Here is a 14700-nt window from a genome sequence, read left to right on the forward strand (position 1 = left end):
TACCCTTATTATTCCGCATAAGTGGCATAACTATCATACAAGAAACTCGTTGTTAAGCGAGAGAGTATAACCAAAACTAGAATGAAACATACATCGAATCTTGTAAAAATTATGCAAGCCAAATAAAATGATAAATAGAACCACAATTGACGCTCACCATAGTAAAAGTGAGAGAGTACCTCAAAGGAAAAATTGACTGGTAATTCGCTTACCTAAATTGACTGGTAAAATTGATCACAAAACGAATAGGGAAAATGCCCTTTTTTGAGTCAAGGGTTAAGGTTAAAGATTACTAAATTAACTACTGATTATGGTTGGATATATGAAGACGTAGGCAACCCACCGCTGCTTAATCAACTGGTCTAAAATTGTTTTAATCACCTCAAATTAGAACAAAAAGCGACATGTCGCGTGCCTCAAACGACATCCAAAAACCTGTTTTTAATACGTCGTTGGCTTTTGCCTCGATTTATATACAAAGCTTTTCCTTTCTCATTTGGTTTTTCCTTCATAAACATTTCCCCCCTCACTTTTCTTCGCCGAATCCACACTTTCCCGGCGAAACCCCGACGACTTGCATTTTCCGATGAGGGCTCCGAAGACGCCGATCAACACCGCCTCGACATGGGTCCGCCGCCAACCGCCGAAAGTGAAGGGCTTTCTGGCCGTGGTGTCCGGCATGGCGGCTCTGGTTCTCCTCCGATTCGTCGTTCACGATCACGATAACCTCTTCGTCGCAGCTGAGGCTGTTCACTCCGCCGGAATCTCCGTCCTCATCTATAAGCTCATGAAGGAGAAGACTTGCGCCGGTAAAAGTCTCCACCTTTAAATTTTAGGGTTTCGTTTCAATTCGAATTGATCAAGTCAAAATTAGGGTCTTTAGGGATTGGTGATCTAAATTGCGTGGCGGAAATGAATTGGGATTAACAAATTGGAGGGAAAAATCTGAGCTTTATTGGATTTCATGTTAATTTTTCGATGTGGATAAATTGTGGATTGATTGGATAAGCTTATTGTTTTTTGGTGATTGTGGAATTAATGAGAGATTGATTGATTGGAGGAAATGTTGGGAATTGTGTGCAGGGCTATCACTGAAATCACAGGAACTTACAGCAATGTTTTTAGCTGTGAGATTGTACTGCAGTGTTGTTATGGAATATGACATACACACCCTGCTTGATTTAGCTACATTGGTGACTACCCTCTGGGTTATTTATATGATCCGCTTCAACTTGAAGTCTAGTTATATGGAGGACAAAGACAACTTTGCAATATACTATGTGGTGAGTTTTTCTTCATCACCTTCTCTTTGCTTTTATGTTTTATCAGAACAATGTGTGTTTCTCTGTTGTTATAGATTGGTGACTGTAGAGACAAAACCAGTTTCTCTGAGAGTTGAGAAGGGGGTATTAGTCATCTGTATTTTGGTTTTCTCAATATGGTTGGATAAGTATTACAACTATCAGCTTTATGAAGGGCATGAATTGAGCTATAGAAACGAAGATATTGGGGTTTATGAGTGCGGTGAATCACTTATATCTAGAGATTATTTCATTAAGCACGGGCATTCTTTTTGTTATTACTGTGTAGTTACATTTTGGATCAAAGGCTAATGTTGATAATAATTATTAGTATTCAGTCTGGAGGTATGTGATCTAGCAAGTTTGTACTGTTATCTGTTACAAAAAACTTTGCAACTGTTGGGTACATATTAAAAAAGGCGTATTGACTGACTTCCTGTTTTGGTGATGATGCATTCTGGATTATCCTTTTCACCTTTATGTGCTATGCTGCTTTGATTGTAATTCTAATATGTTCACCCTTGATTTGGATGCAGGTGGCACCATGTGCTCTACTAGCTTTGTTTATACATCCATCAACTTCTCATCATTTATTAAACAGGATTTCCTGGGCCTTTTGTGTATATTTAGAAGCTGTTTCAGTTCTACCCCAGTTGAGGGTGATGCAGAATACAAAGGTCTCACATCATTTAGTGGAAATATTTTCATAATTATGAGTTCATTACCAAAGGGCATGCGACTAATTCTTATATGATTCCGCTGGTTTCTACTTTCAGATTGTTGAGCCTTTCACAGCTCATTACGTGTTTGCACTTGGTATTGCAAGGTTCCTAAGCTGTGCCCATTGGGTTCTCCAGGTTTGATTCTCTTTGATTACATTTTTCTTTTTCTTTGAATTAAGTATGATTTGACGTTTTAGAAAATTGTTGGTCTTGCATGAAGACGATTGCTAAATTGATGCCTAGACTTGTTTACGGATGTACTTTGTATCAATTTCAATTGTAGGCATTTGTTGCGATGGCTTTATCGTGATATGATTAATTGGACTGAGAGCATCTGAATGATAAAGGATGAGTTTATACTAATTTATTTTTATATTTTAGTGATGAAATGAGAACCCTTGTACTCAAAGTTGCTTAAGGATTTGGTCCATTGAACTTGGAAGGGCTATGTATCTGTGATTAGTTAAAAGGGTATTGTTTCATTTCATTCCAACTTTAGTAAACTATATTCTATTGGTCAACAGGTATTAGATACCCGCGGACACTTGCTCGTGGCCTTGGGGTATGGGTTGTGGCCTTCTATGGTTCTTATTTCGGAAATCGTTCAAACTTTTATATTGGCGGACTTCTGTTACTATTATGTCAAAAGGTTGGTCTTTGAATACATTTTTCCAAGTATGTTTGTAGTACAAATCTCTCCCGATTGTATTATGTCATCCAAAGTTTTCTTATTGGGATTTGTTTTCTGTTTTCCAGTGTTTTCGGAGGGCAGCTTGTTCTTCGCCTCCCTTCTGGAGTGGTATGATTTTGATCTGCTTGTGCTGTGGTGGTTTACAACCATGTTGTCAACAATTAACTTAGCTAGCATGTGTTTATCCTTATTTAGTTCCCCTTTTTGCTCTCCAAATTTCTAGTTCTCTCTATTTCTATGAAAAAAAAAATCATGACTGGAGATGAAGTGGGTTGCTTGTAAAGTTGGGGATGGATGGAGTAAACTAAGTTTCGTATCTATAATTTAGACATGCTTTGGTTCCACTTTCTCAAAGGGTGCTAACATTTTGTTAAAGCTTTACCATTGTCTCGATCTACATTCTAAAATCTGCTGAAGCCTATATACCCACTTAACGCTGAATCAAGCCTGTTGTGCTAGCATAAGTTATCAGTATATATATACATCATTGGAGTTGATATTGCCTGGTCATATAATTGAAATCTCAAACACCAATTGTCTGCCATCTGCCCACAATCTCAGTGGTTTTCATATAGCTTAATTGAGTCCCGTTAACTTTACCATTTCATCTCCTATCAGAGATAACTTGAACAACGTTTTGTTGGTGTGGACAACCAAAGCCACTTCAGGATAACCCTAGCACTACGAATCCACTACCTTTTTCTGCTATGTTGCAAGTGCCTAAATCACTACTTTTTGTTAAACTATAGGGATCTAATATAGCGCCTTGCTTTGTCTGTTTGAAATATCTGGTTTACCAACTTTAGTGGATTTACTGAACATGAGCTGAAATTGTTTTCCTCAAGTAGACTTGAAACATGAAAAATGATCGATGTCGTATTATTCTATACCAGATAAACATTCCATGACTCTTTTGCAGAACTTTGTTAATCAATTGAGACGGTGGCTAGACACTTATGGCAACACACCCGATTGCCTGAACGTTATGAACAACTTATTTGTCCCAGCATGTATTCGATGGGTCATTTATAATCATAGCAGAAATAAAAGTTCCACTGCTACATGAGGCTCGTATTCATACTTAGATAGTAAGGTTCCTTGCTAGGATTCCCTCGAAAGTTATGCCAGGTCCGAAGGCCAGAATCAAACCCCATTCACCACATGATTGCTCTTTCTTGATCTTTTTGCTCTCTTCTATCATGTACTCAAGCACATACACAATAGTATTGCTGCTAGCATTCCCATAATCCATCAGAGCTCTTCTGCTAGCATTAAGCTTTTCTGGCAACAAATCCAGGCGCTTCTCCATCCGATTCAAGATTGCAGGACCCCCTGGATGAACAGCCCAGAACATATTGTTGTATTCCTTGTTATCAAACCCAACTGCATCCATCAACCTTCCACAGAACCCCTCTACATTATCTTCGATTACCTGAGGAAGCTCTCTTCCTAACTTGAAACTAATCCCTTCTTCTGTGAGCCTTCCATCTATGGTCTTCTCTGTGCCTGGCAAGAATTCCTGAAGAGCCGTGTGAAGCTCAAATAGAGGCTTTTCAGAGACTATCTCCGGGTCTGAGCCAATGATCATTGCTCCAGCACCATCACCGAACAGTGCTACGCCAACAAGATCATATGGTCTATGTGCACTCGGTGGCTTGTAGCCGATAATAGTAGTTTCAGAAGTAGCAAGCAGAACTCTGCTGTTTGGGTTGTTCTCGGCAATGTCTTTTGCTACACGAAGACCTGCCACGCCACCGGAGCAGCCCGAGAAGTAAAGCATGACTCTCTTAGTCTGTGGGGAGAGTTCAAGTCCTCTTGCTAGGTAAAGGTCTCCACCAGGTAGTCTAGCTTCACTGGATGAGACGTAGACCACATGTGTTATGTCTGAAACAGGTCTGCCCCAATTCTTGATGCAAGCCTGTGAAGCTTCAATGGCCATCTGTGTTACAGCATCGTTGCAAATGTCTAGTCTTTGCTTCACTGTGGGAATACCCTCAAGTGCAAGCTCTGGACATCGCTTTAGAATCTCGTCTGACATGACCACATACCGAGTTTTGACTGTCGTTGTCTTGCCTAAGAATTGACATACAAGAATGACTGAATTAGCAGCAAGAATATCTGGTTTTTCACTTAGAATTATTATTATATCGAAATAAACTGTACTGGTGGATATATGATAGTTTCTTTGAAACAAAGAAGAAAGAACTCACGTACGTACGTCATGGTTCAAACTTGAGATCTACAATTCATGCATATAGATAGCTGGTGAGAGATGGACTTACAAAGTCGAGCCAGCTTCTCCTTGAGGTCTGGATCATCACAGTTGGTATCTCTGAAATATCCATCAACCAGATAATCCTGCATGACAAGCTGGTGAGGGAAGGCCTTGCCAAGAGCCAGAATCGTAGCTTTCCCTGGGTTGGCCTTCATTGTAGAATCTCCTAGTGCAACACCGACGTCACTCCCCATGTATAGAAAGTTAGAAACAAAGAGAGGAGATGTTGATATTTTCAGCTAGGATCTATTGGAGGCCAGGTCTTATGACTTATATATGAACCTTTGCTGCTCCTATATATATAGATGAACTGTTGGATTATGCTGAGAGGTAGCTAAGGTATGAACAATTTCATATTGGGAGAAACATAAAGTGTGAAACTATCCTGTATATAGAATAATGGTTTAGTTGAGAAACAAGGTGATCATGTAGACTATGTTTAAAGATGCAGGTTGTGGTTTGGTGATGGGATTTGGATCAACAGTAAGTATTTGCTAAACTAAAGATCGCGAAAACGCGTTTAAATATAATTGATATCATAAATCTGAACCCATGGACTTGCCATGCATGTCGATCTCCTGTAATTGGAATGAACTCTATTGAAGTCCCTGGACCAACAAAGCAAGGGGAAAGAAAATTTTGCAACGTTTAATCGGAGAAGATTTATTTAAGAAACACGCATGCATAATCATTTTGACGGTTTAAATTTTTAGTACGTCGAGATTTACCGTCATTAGGATTTTCTAGGGAAAAATTTAATGCATTTTAAGTTTGGGTAGTGCAAGAGATGATTAATATCAATACAATCCAAGTGGGAACTTATCGATCATAACGAAATTTGTTACACAAAATGATCACCAACTTCAACAAACTATAGCAGGTAAATACAGTCGGTGCATATCAAAGTGAACAAACTAATCATCTAAATGAGGAATGTTTTAACCAAATGTCCAAATCCAAGAATCACGTCATTTGATTTACTGACTTTCCTCTCGAATGCCTTTGTTAGCTCCATAGTAATTCGGATAACGGCAAGAAGTTAGCCCTAAATCCGCTTCTTCTAAAAGAAATGACATATACCCCTCTATAAATATGTTGAAGCTAGCTGACTGTCCAATACTCCCATTCTATCGTGCAGAGAAGAAACACATGGCGTTTAACACGGTCCTCTTTGGTGTATGCTGTACACTAATCATAACATTTCACCTCTCTCAAGCCAGATTTATTAGCAGTCGCCATCAAGGGTTCATTGATGAACACAACAAAGCTCGAGCAGAGGTTGGTGTTGGTCCGATCACATGGAATGAAACTGTAGCAGAGTACGCACGAAAGTATGCCAAAACAAGAATTAAGACCTGCGAAATGGAGCATTCTGGAGGACCCTACGGCGAGAATTTGGCTGAAGGTTTTGGTAAAATGTCAGGTGCACAAGCTGTGAGGTATTGGGTGACTGAGAAGCCTAACTATGACTATGCCTCTAACAAATGTGTTAATGATGAATGTTTGCATTATACACAAGTGGTTTGGCGCGATTCTGTTAATCTCGGTTGTGCTAGGACCAGATGTAAAAATGGGTGGGTGTTTATAATTTGTAATTATTATCCTCCTGGGAACTATATCGGAGAGCGTCCCTATTAGCTAGCTATGGCTAAGTGGCTAACCTTAGCTATATATATTTATTTAGTTGCGAACATCTAAAAATAATAACAAGGTATTATGCAAGAATTGTATTGTATGATTTGATGGCGAAACTTACGATTTATATTCCCCTTGTTGTAATCTCTAACCTCGGATGTTAATAATATAGATTATGTGGTCGCTTTTGTTGAAATTATTGATCCTTATTATCAGCAAGCTGATGTATTCTTTTTCGTTTGTTGTAAAATGACCTAGCTAGCTAGAACATCCGAATCAACTCGATCATGCAGCATCCTATATATATATATATATATATATATATAGACGCAACGTGCAACTTGCACTTTCACTTATCTTCAACCTGTTCAGCCATTTTCGCCTTCCTCGACTTCATAGCCTCAATAGCTTGTCGAGTCCATATAGGCCTTTCAACTGCTATAACGAATGCAAAATGCTTCGATTCTCCACCAATAGATGGCGTTTGCAGCCCACCCTGCGTCTAGCTTCTTCTGCCTGCGTCAGTATATCGACATAAGAAACAGAAATAAATAACAAGATCGGTAGCAATGAAAACAAAATTAAACATAAATCTAGCTAATAAGCAGCAGAAACTCGAAACATTTAGTCTCTTCCTCGATCTCTGGCTCCGCCTTGTTTGTATAACTGGCTTTTGCTTCATAAACGTACCAATCATAAACTGGGTTTCCATTTGTTAAATCTTCTGAGACTAATTGATATTGATTATATAGCCTGGGACTATGATCAGTGATCACAGAGTTCAACTCGAAAAAGTACCACAAACAGTAGGATTGAATTTTAAATTCCAACTAAATGAGAACCTATAGCAACTATTGCAGATTATCAAACTATATATCTGAAATTCTGAATCCAAGACGTCAGTGTAGAAATTAGGGTTAGGGTTTAATTTTCTTGAGATCACTCCCAAATAATTCAAACAATGGAAGTTGAGATAGAGTAAAATCAGTAAATACTGCCAAAACAAGAACAAGCGAGCTCAGAAGAGAAACAAGAGATAACGTTCCTCAAATCCTCCTCCTCACCGTGGCTGTCGCCGCCGCAAGGCGATTGAGCTTTATCTTTCTCTAGTTTTCATCTACCTTATTCATTGACTTTAAGTTGAAAACAGTACGTTAATCATGTCAAATCTAGACATCTAGTGTTTAGGCCACTCAACAGTCAACATTCTAAGTGAGATTGCAGCCAGTTATAGAAAGAACAGAGAAAATCGGGGGATAAATATAATGAACGCGAATTAGAAGGAAAAATATCTCTTATTCAGGGATTTGTTTCTTCTGTTGAACTAAATCAAAGGATGACCACATTTCTTTCTTTGTAGTTGTTAGAAAACAACTGCCATAACCCTTTATTAAAATGCACAATCTCATGCTCCATTACACACTACTTGATAGACGGAAATCATGGGATTTAACAAGGTATTGTTCTGCGTGTGCACCTTACTAGTGATCTATAGTTCTCATCTCTCTGAAGCTAGAAAGAAAGGTCACAATCCTCACCATGGCCATTCCCACCGTGACCATCCCCACCAAGACAAGCCCCCACAAGACCTGGCTAATGAACGCAACAAAGTTCCCGGAAAGGTACCGACTCCCGACCATCCCAACCAAGACAAGCCCCAGCAGGAAATGACTAATGAACACAACAAAGTTCCCGTTCAGGTGCCAGCGCCCAACAATCCCCACCAAGACTTCATTGATGAACACAACAAAGCTCGAGCCGAGGTTGGTGTTGGTCCGATCACATGGAACGACACAGTTGCAGTGTACGCACAAAAGTATGCTGAGTCGAAAATAGAGACCTGTGAAATGGTGCATTCTGAAGGACCCTATGGTGAGAACTTGGCTGAAGGTTATGGTGAAATGACGGGTGCACAAGCTGTCAAGTTTTGGGTGACTGAGAAGACTAACTATGATTACGCTTCTAACAAATGTGTTAATGATGAATGTGGGCATTATACGCAAGTGGTTTGGCGCAATTCTATTCATCTTGGTTGTGCTAGTGTCAAGTGTAAAAATGGGTGGGTGTTTGTAATTTGTAGTTATGATCCTCCTGGCAACTATCAGGACGAGCGTCCATATTAAAAAAAAAAAATATATATATATATATATATATATATATATATATATATATGGTGTGTTATTGAGAAGTATCTACTAAGAGATGTGTATCATGACAGATGCCTTTTTTCGATCGTAAATTCTAGGGCTCTCTCTCTTTACAATAACCATGAGCTTTGTGACCTCTGCTTCTTTCCTAGCTTCCATGTATGTAGGTAAAGCTAGGGCATCCAAACTCAATACTACAATTAAGTACGACTAATTATTTGTTAGATACTTCTCTTATATTTGAAGTGTTAGGCAAGGTGATCCTCCTCCACCGTAGCTTAATTTGCAAGAATCTGGACGATAATCTGCCATATGGGGCTTAATAATTTTCTTTTTCCTTAGTTCCCTAGTTGTCGGAACGTTTATGGGTTCGACCATAATATTCCGCACAGCGAGTCAGCAACACATTAACTTTCAACTCGTGTAGTTGTCTCACTTGTGTGTGTATAAAATCTCCAGCCGAACTCATCTAGCAGTGATCCCAGATGACATCTCCAGCTCACGGAAGAGGCCTAAATTTACTTAATTAGGGGAGGTTTCCCTCATCGGCTCATCCCTCCAACCCCCTTGGATGAGACTTTTATTACATTTTGTTGTGTAATGTTCTTCTACTCTGTAAATGGAGTAAAGTGGAACTACCTTATTTGACCTTGTCATGATCAGGGTATGCTCTGGGGGTTGTTCTCATGATTATCTATTCATTAACAATTTACTCGATCATGGCTTAAAGCCTGTGTTCATGTTTAGCTAAAGGTGTTAAACTGTTAATCCCTCCGACCCTCCTATATATGCACCAAGCTGAGCTTGAAAAAAACTGTCATCATTGATCCTTGATCACTCGATTACAATCCTTCCCCTAAAATATACTAAGCCAGAAATATAACTTGAAGTTACTCCCGACGCTCAAGTCAAGTTGGAGATTCTTGAATCTTGATGCTTCAATTAGAACTTCGAAGAACAAAATGTTTTAGCAGAAACTTTTTTTTTTTTTTTGTAAAGGTTTGGTTTAAGCAGAAACTGGCGAAGGTAGAAAATGAGTGAGACTGTAAGACGAAGATCTGCAACACTCATTTTTGGATCCCAAAACTACGAACTATCCACCGGCATGTAAAACTAAAAACATGAAGTTCCATAGCTGAAAGCCTGAAACTTTGACAGAGACCAACCAAGAAAACTTGCACAAGAGGTCAGGCGGACCAGTTGGTGGTTAATTGCTCCACCATGTGCCATATGAGTGCAAGATCTCATGCCATGGCTTACCATGTAGAATCCTCTACCCTTTATGTCCTGCTATTCGTGTGCATCGCAAACAATTGCCACCCACAGTGTTAGCTCAGATAAACAACTCGGAATCTGTGCAACTCATAAAACAATTAACTTGTTATTTGCTTCTAAGGACCTAATAGACGGTTACCGAAGGAAGTCAAGGCTACAAGAGAGTGAAAGCAAACTAGTAATAAACTTACCATTATATATTTTACAGAAAGTTTACAGAAACTATGAACCTTTGCTACTGCAATTTGGAATATAACAATAACCCTTCAGAAACTGCAGATCTAACTAGTGAACTTGACGTGCAAGGGGCAGTTTTCAGTACACAACGCATAAGTGTGAATCAATGATTCAAAGATCACAGAGGCACTTTCCATTAATAAAATCAATAACTTTGGTGATCCCCTGCTCAAGTGCAGCAGTTACTGCAATCAAGTTTTGCATGAATTCTTCTGCACTTGGTTTTTCACCATCGATTATATCAGTCACAGCTTTAACAAATATTGCTGGGACTTTCAGTAGATCTGCCACGTAGGCAACAGCTGCACCCTGAAACAGTGAAACCCAGAACATGTAAGAAAATATGATTTAATTCAAAGTAAAATGATGAACAGGAAAAAGAGCACTGCTTTGTAAGTGGTTATGCACATGGTCAAGAAGGAAACCTCATTTGCAAGACTGATGAAAAACATTGATATTATCGAATTGTGCAGGCATTTTCAACGAGAATGGCAACAGATCATGGTACTTCTCTTTCATAATAGGTTTTCTCTTTCATTGATTGACAGAACTAAAGCATCTCTCCACTCACCTCCCTACGCTTCTATATATATCGCTATGCATCTATCTAATAATATCTTTTATTTTCTCTTTAGGGGTTGATATTATCTGCACGAAAGAGGGGAAACCCTCATCAAATTCTAAGGTAAGGTTTATTTGCATTGTCACCTCCATGTCTTTAACTGTAGCATCATTTGCAATGATTGATGATTCATCCTGTGGAGACATATCCAAAGAGTTCCCAGTAGACAGCTTGCCAACCTAGAGCATGCGAACAGTTGTGAGTGACATTTTTATTCTTTGTGATGCTACTAAACAAAAAAATGAAAATAAAAACAAAAGATCCTTGTATCCTTGTGGGTATTGGTTTACCATGTGGGAGTCTGGGAAATCATGTGTTTAAGCTGACAATATTTTAAATCATTTGAAGCTATACCAATCCAAGAAAAGTTTATAATTGAAGTACCTTGTTGTACCAGTTTCAGTAAGGTAGTTATTAGTTACCTTGAGGTCAAGTTCCTTTTGAAGACTTGGTGTTGAGCAGGCCAGTCGACAGCCAACTCCATATAGATCAAAAACCTGTGACAAACATACAAGGTGGACCAAATTGAGTGGAAATTTACACAGGCTATACAATTGGAATATTTGATGCATCTTCTTTTTATTCTAAACAGTCTTCGTAGAAACTACTGCAGTTTGTAGGGCTTATAGTGAGATCAACAACATATGATAGTAGGGGTACGACAGTTTTACCCATTCAACGCCAATTTGACGTTTTCAATTATTCTAGGTTACAGAAGAATTTTGCCATCAGGTCTGCCTTCATGGTATTGACAATTAAAGAACTACATGCACAGGAGAAATATGTCAAGTTTTTGGGCCTGTACTGAATTATATTTGTTAAAAACAATTGGATGTCATCACAGAATATTGTAAAAAATCATTTCAATTATCCAATCATGAACACAGTACAATTGACTATCCTGAAAATTCAAGAGGTTTGATGTGCCTTTCTGTCTCTGTTAAACTTATCCAGGCATCTATATTTTGGACAAACATATCTTTATCATTTGCTATCTTAACCAAGCTTGAAAATAACAGAAATGGAAAACTGAGGAGTACTCACAGGAATAGGTATCCTTCTATCATGGTAAGCAACATCAGTTGCGAGATACACATCACCAATGCAGGCTCCTTTCTCCTGAAAGCATCCATTAGTTAATCACAGGTAATAATTTGGTACATGAAAAAACGGTTTTAAAAACTAGCACAAGACAAAAGCAGTGATCCATCAATGCAGTCGTATAATTCATTCAGATCATGTTACCAACAATGTTCTAATTTAATTCTGAAAATTTAAGGTGGTCTATTGTAAGAGACAACATCCACCCTTATTTTATAACACAATCAATTAATATCTCAATAAATTGAAGGGCGAAATGAAAGCAGAAATAAATTTCTATAAGTTGATGAACAAAGTTGATATGAAAATAAAATACCTTAAAGCCACCAGCAGTCCCTGCATTGATAATTAGGTCTGGCTGTAATGCTTGAATAGCAGCATAGGTAACAAGGGATGCAGGAACCGTGCCTACTGAATCAACCCCTGAAAGAATATTCGAGGATTAGCGACACCACATAAACTAAAATTACCTTCTTTTTTAGTGATTAAAGTATGTCACCAACTAAGGAACATAACATACGAATATATTGACAGAATGTCTACATTTCCAAGAAATGAGCTGGTCTAGCTTCAGGGAAAAAACGCATGGCTTTACATCATGATTCCAATAAACTGACTCCAAGATGACAAGCGACTGTGAATGGACTCGCATACATTATCTATAAACTCACATATGATACTAGAGGTAGCTAAGTTAGTTCCAGTTTGGTATGAACAGTGAGGTCAATTGTTAATTCATGAGGTAACAATCCGTAACATTATAGAATTCTTATGTTCAAAGACATAACACCCTCCAAGTTCTATCTTCACAAAGTCCACTCAAGACATTTAAGTCAGTTAACCATGTTTGGCCTCCCCATGATCAATTGTCATTGAAGCTCATAGGTAAGGCACATAAGGTTTCATTCAGACAACACAAAGCCATGGTTTCTACAAGTCATATATATCACTATGTGCACGAAAACAATCCAAAATCCAAAAATGTGCACAAAAAAAAAAAACTCACCCAACGTTTGATCCTTCCCAGGCCACACTAGATTAATTTCAAGATCTTTGTAAAATCCATGATACCGAACCCACGGAACTCCCTTCGGAAACCTGCAATCAAACACAGTAAAAAAAGTACAAAGCCGCATAACATATCAAAACTACAGTCAAGCAATCAAACACAGTAAAAAGTAAAAAAAAAAGCCGCATACAAATCTCAACATGTCATTGTGAAATTGCCCAGTAAAAAACATGACTAACAGTTACGATCAGTAAAAAAAGAGGTACTCACCCGGAGTCAGCTACCTCAGTGAGACTCAACTTCTGCACCACCGGAAGCGCCTCCGTCTGCATAGCTGTAATTCTACCGCCAGAAATTACTACCTTCAGGTAAAAACAAACACCGGAAGAAGTAAAATTGGGAATCGAAAACTTTACCGATGACGAGGAGGACGGAGGAGACGGGGCGCTTCTCAGCTCCGGCGACCATGGCGTCCTCCGGAGCCATAGCAGCTGGCTAAGTGTGGAGTTTGGGGGCGAAGCGGAATCAATGGGGGGAGGGTTTTGAAATCGGAGAGAGAGAGAGAGAGAGAGAGAGAGAGAGAGACTTCCGTTTACGGCTGAGAGACTCTGGTTTGGAAAATGAAGAAGGACGAATGGGAGTGGGTGAATGATCCAAGGTTCGAACCCCTCTGTGGACTCCACGTGTTTCATTTCTCCATGGTTTTCATATTTTTATTTGGGTTTTTGTTTTTGTTTTTTAATTTTTGAGTTTTAATTTATGAAAAGCTAGAACTTGCTAAGATTATTTTTTGGGTTCATGATTGACTGATGGAGACAAGGAGGTGGCATGGTTCATGATGGAAGCTACTAGGGGATGATGAGGTCCGGCTGTTGGAGCATTGACGAATTGGTTTCCTTATGGAACTGATTAAGCACTAATTTGTTTTTTGTTTTGTTTTGTTTTTACTCTTTATCTCTACGTGTTGTCGTGGGCAAGTGTTCATTGTGTCCAACACATCTCGGTTTTATAATAGCAAATGACATCAAACTCAGTAAATAAGTGATACTTGTCGTACAACAACTGTGTGCTCAATATTAAAAAAAAAAATGAAGTGTTATCACTTGCTTAGAGACTAATGTTTATTCTCTATGGTTTCTCCTGAATCTTGAAGCGTCTCTAAATCACATAAGGCCATATTTTTTTTTTCTGTTACAATAAGGCCATATGTTTTTTATTCTATGCTTATACATTTATTTTGTCACAAGCTTTTTTTTTTAAATAAAAAGCTAGTGCGGTTGTCTTAAAATCTTCATTTATCACATATTTTGGTGTATTTCAAACCGACGTGATTGAGTTACCTATGCGAATATATAAATACTAATATCTATCTGTGAATATTTTTCACACAAGTTAATTTTGATCATAACTTCCCACTACCCATTATATAGGTTTTTTCCACAATTATCTCTTAATTTTATTTATTTTACTCTTTACTTTACAACCCTTCTGTATGTTTGTGAGAAACTGATAACAAATGGGTCAGTTCGTAATTTGATGGTGCTTTTTTTCCTCGCTTTATAGTAGTAGAAATTAATTATTTCCTAAAAAAAAAAACATAGCAAAATAGACTTGCATGAGAAAGAATTTCTTTAAAAGACAATTAACATAAAAATAAGAACACAAACTTTCACAAGAGATAATCA

At 38.3% G+C, this 14700-nt stretch overlaps 6 protein-coding genes across 7 annotated transcripts in view; 3 read left to right on the forward strand and 3 right to left on the reverse strand.

The window, feature by feature from the left end:
- The window catches only part of LOC126782026 (translocon-associated protein subunit alpha), a 213912-nt gene that overhangs the window by 63816 nt on the left and 135396 nt on the right, over nucleotides 1-14700 (reverse strand). The gene's annotated exons all lie outside the window — the stretch shown is intronic.
- On the forward strand, nucleotides 502-3058 carry LOC126782025 (uncharacterized). Its single transcript, XM_050507170.1, has 6 exons — nucleotides 502-809; nucleotides 1084-1283; nucleotides 1838-1978; nucleotides 2078-2158; nucleotides 2548-2672; nucleotides 2780-3058. The coding sequence occupies exons 1-6, from the start codon at nucleotides 587-589 to the stop codon at nucleotides 2826-2828; spliced, it is 819 nt and encodes a 272-aa protein (XP_050363127.1). The 5' UTR covers nucleotides 502-586; the 3' UTR covers nucleotides 2829-3058.
- LOC126782034 (type III polyketide synthase B) lies at nucleotides 3697-5183 on the reverse strand. The gene is made up of 2 exons (XM_050507180.1): nucleotides 4947-5183; nucleotides 3697-4782 (listed from the first exon to the last, which is right to left on the reverse strand). The coding sequence occupies exons 1-2, from the start codon at nucleotides 5181-5183 to the stop codon at nucleotides 3796-3798; spliced, it is 1224 nt and encodes a 407-aa protein (XP_050363137.1). The 3' UTR covers nucleotides 3697-3795.
- Nucleotides 6139-6627, forward strand: LOC126782286 (basic form of pathogenesis-related protein 1-like). Its single transcript, XM_050507500.1, has one exon. The coding sequence runs from the start codon at nucleotides 6139-6141 to the stop codon at nucleotides 6625-6627; it is 489 nt and encodes a 162-aa protein (XP_050363457.1).
- Nucleotides 8067-8747, forward strand: LOC126782289 (pathogenesis-related protein 1-like). The gene has a single exon (XM_050507508.1). It carries the CDS (start codon nucleotides 8067-8069, stop codon nucleotides 8745-8747), a length of 681 nt encoding a protein of 226 aa, XP_050363465.1.
- On the reverse strand, nucleotides 10212-13586 carry LOC126782027 (5'-methylthioadenosine/S-adenosylhomocysteine nucleosidase). Its single transcript, XM_050507173.1, has 8 exons — nucleotides 13432-13586; nucleotides 13286-13349; nucleotides 13013-13104; nucleotides 12323-12429; nucleotides 11950-12024; nucleotides 11328-11402; nucleotides 10992-11084; nucleotides 10212-10592 (listed from the first exon to the last, which is right to left on the reverse strand). Exons 1-8 carry the CDS (start codon nucleotides 13499-13501, stop codon nucleotides 10395-10397), a joined length of 774 nt encoding a protein of 257 aa, XP_050363130.1. The 5' UTR covers nucleotides 13502-13586; the 3' UTR covers nucleotides 10212-10394.

Source organism: Argentina anserina, chromosome 2 (genome assembly GCF_933775445.1).
Source record: "Argentina anserina chromosome 2, drPotAnse1.1, whole genome shotgun sequence".
NCBI lineage: Eukaryota > Viridiplantae > Streptophyta > Magnoliopsida > Rosales > Rosaceae > Argentina > Argentina anserina.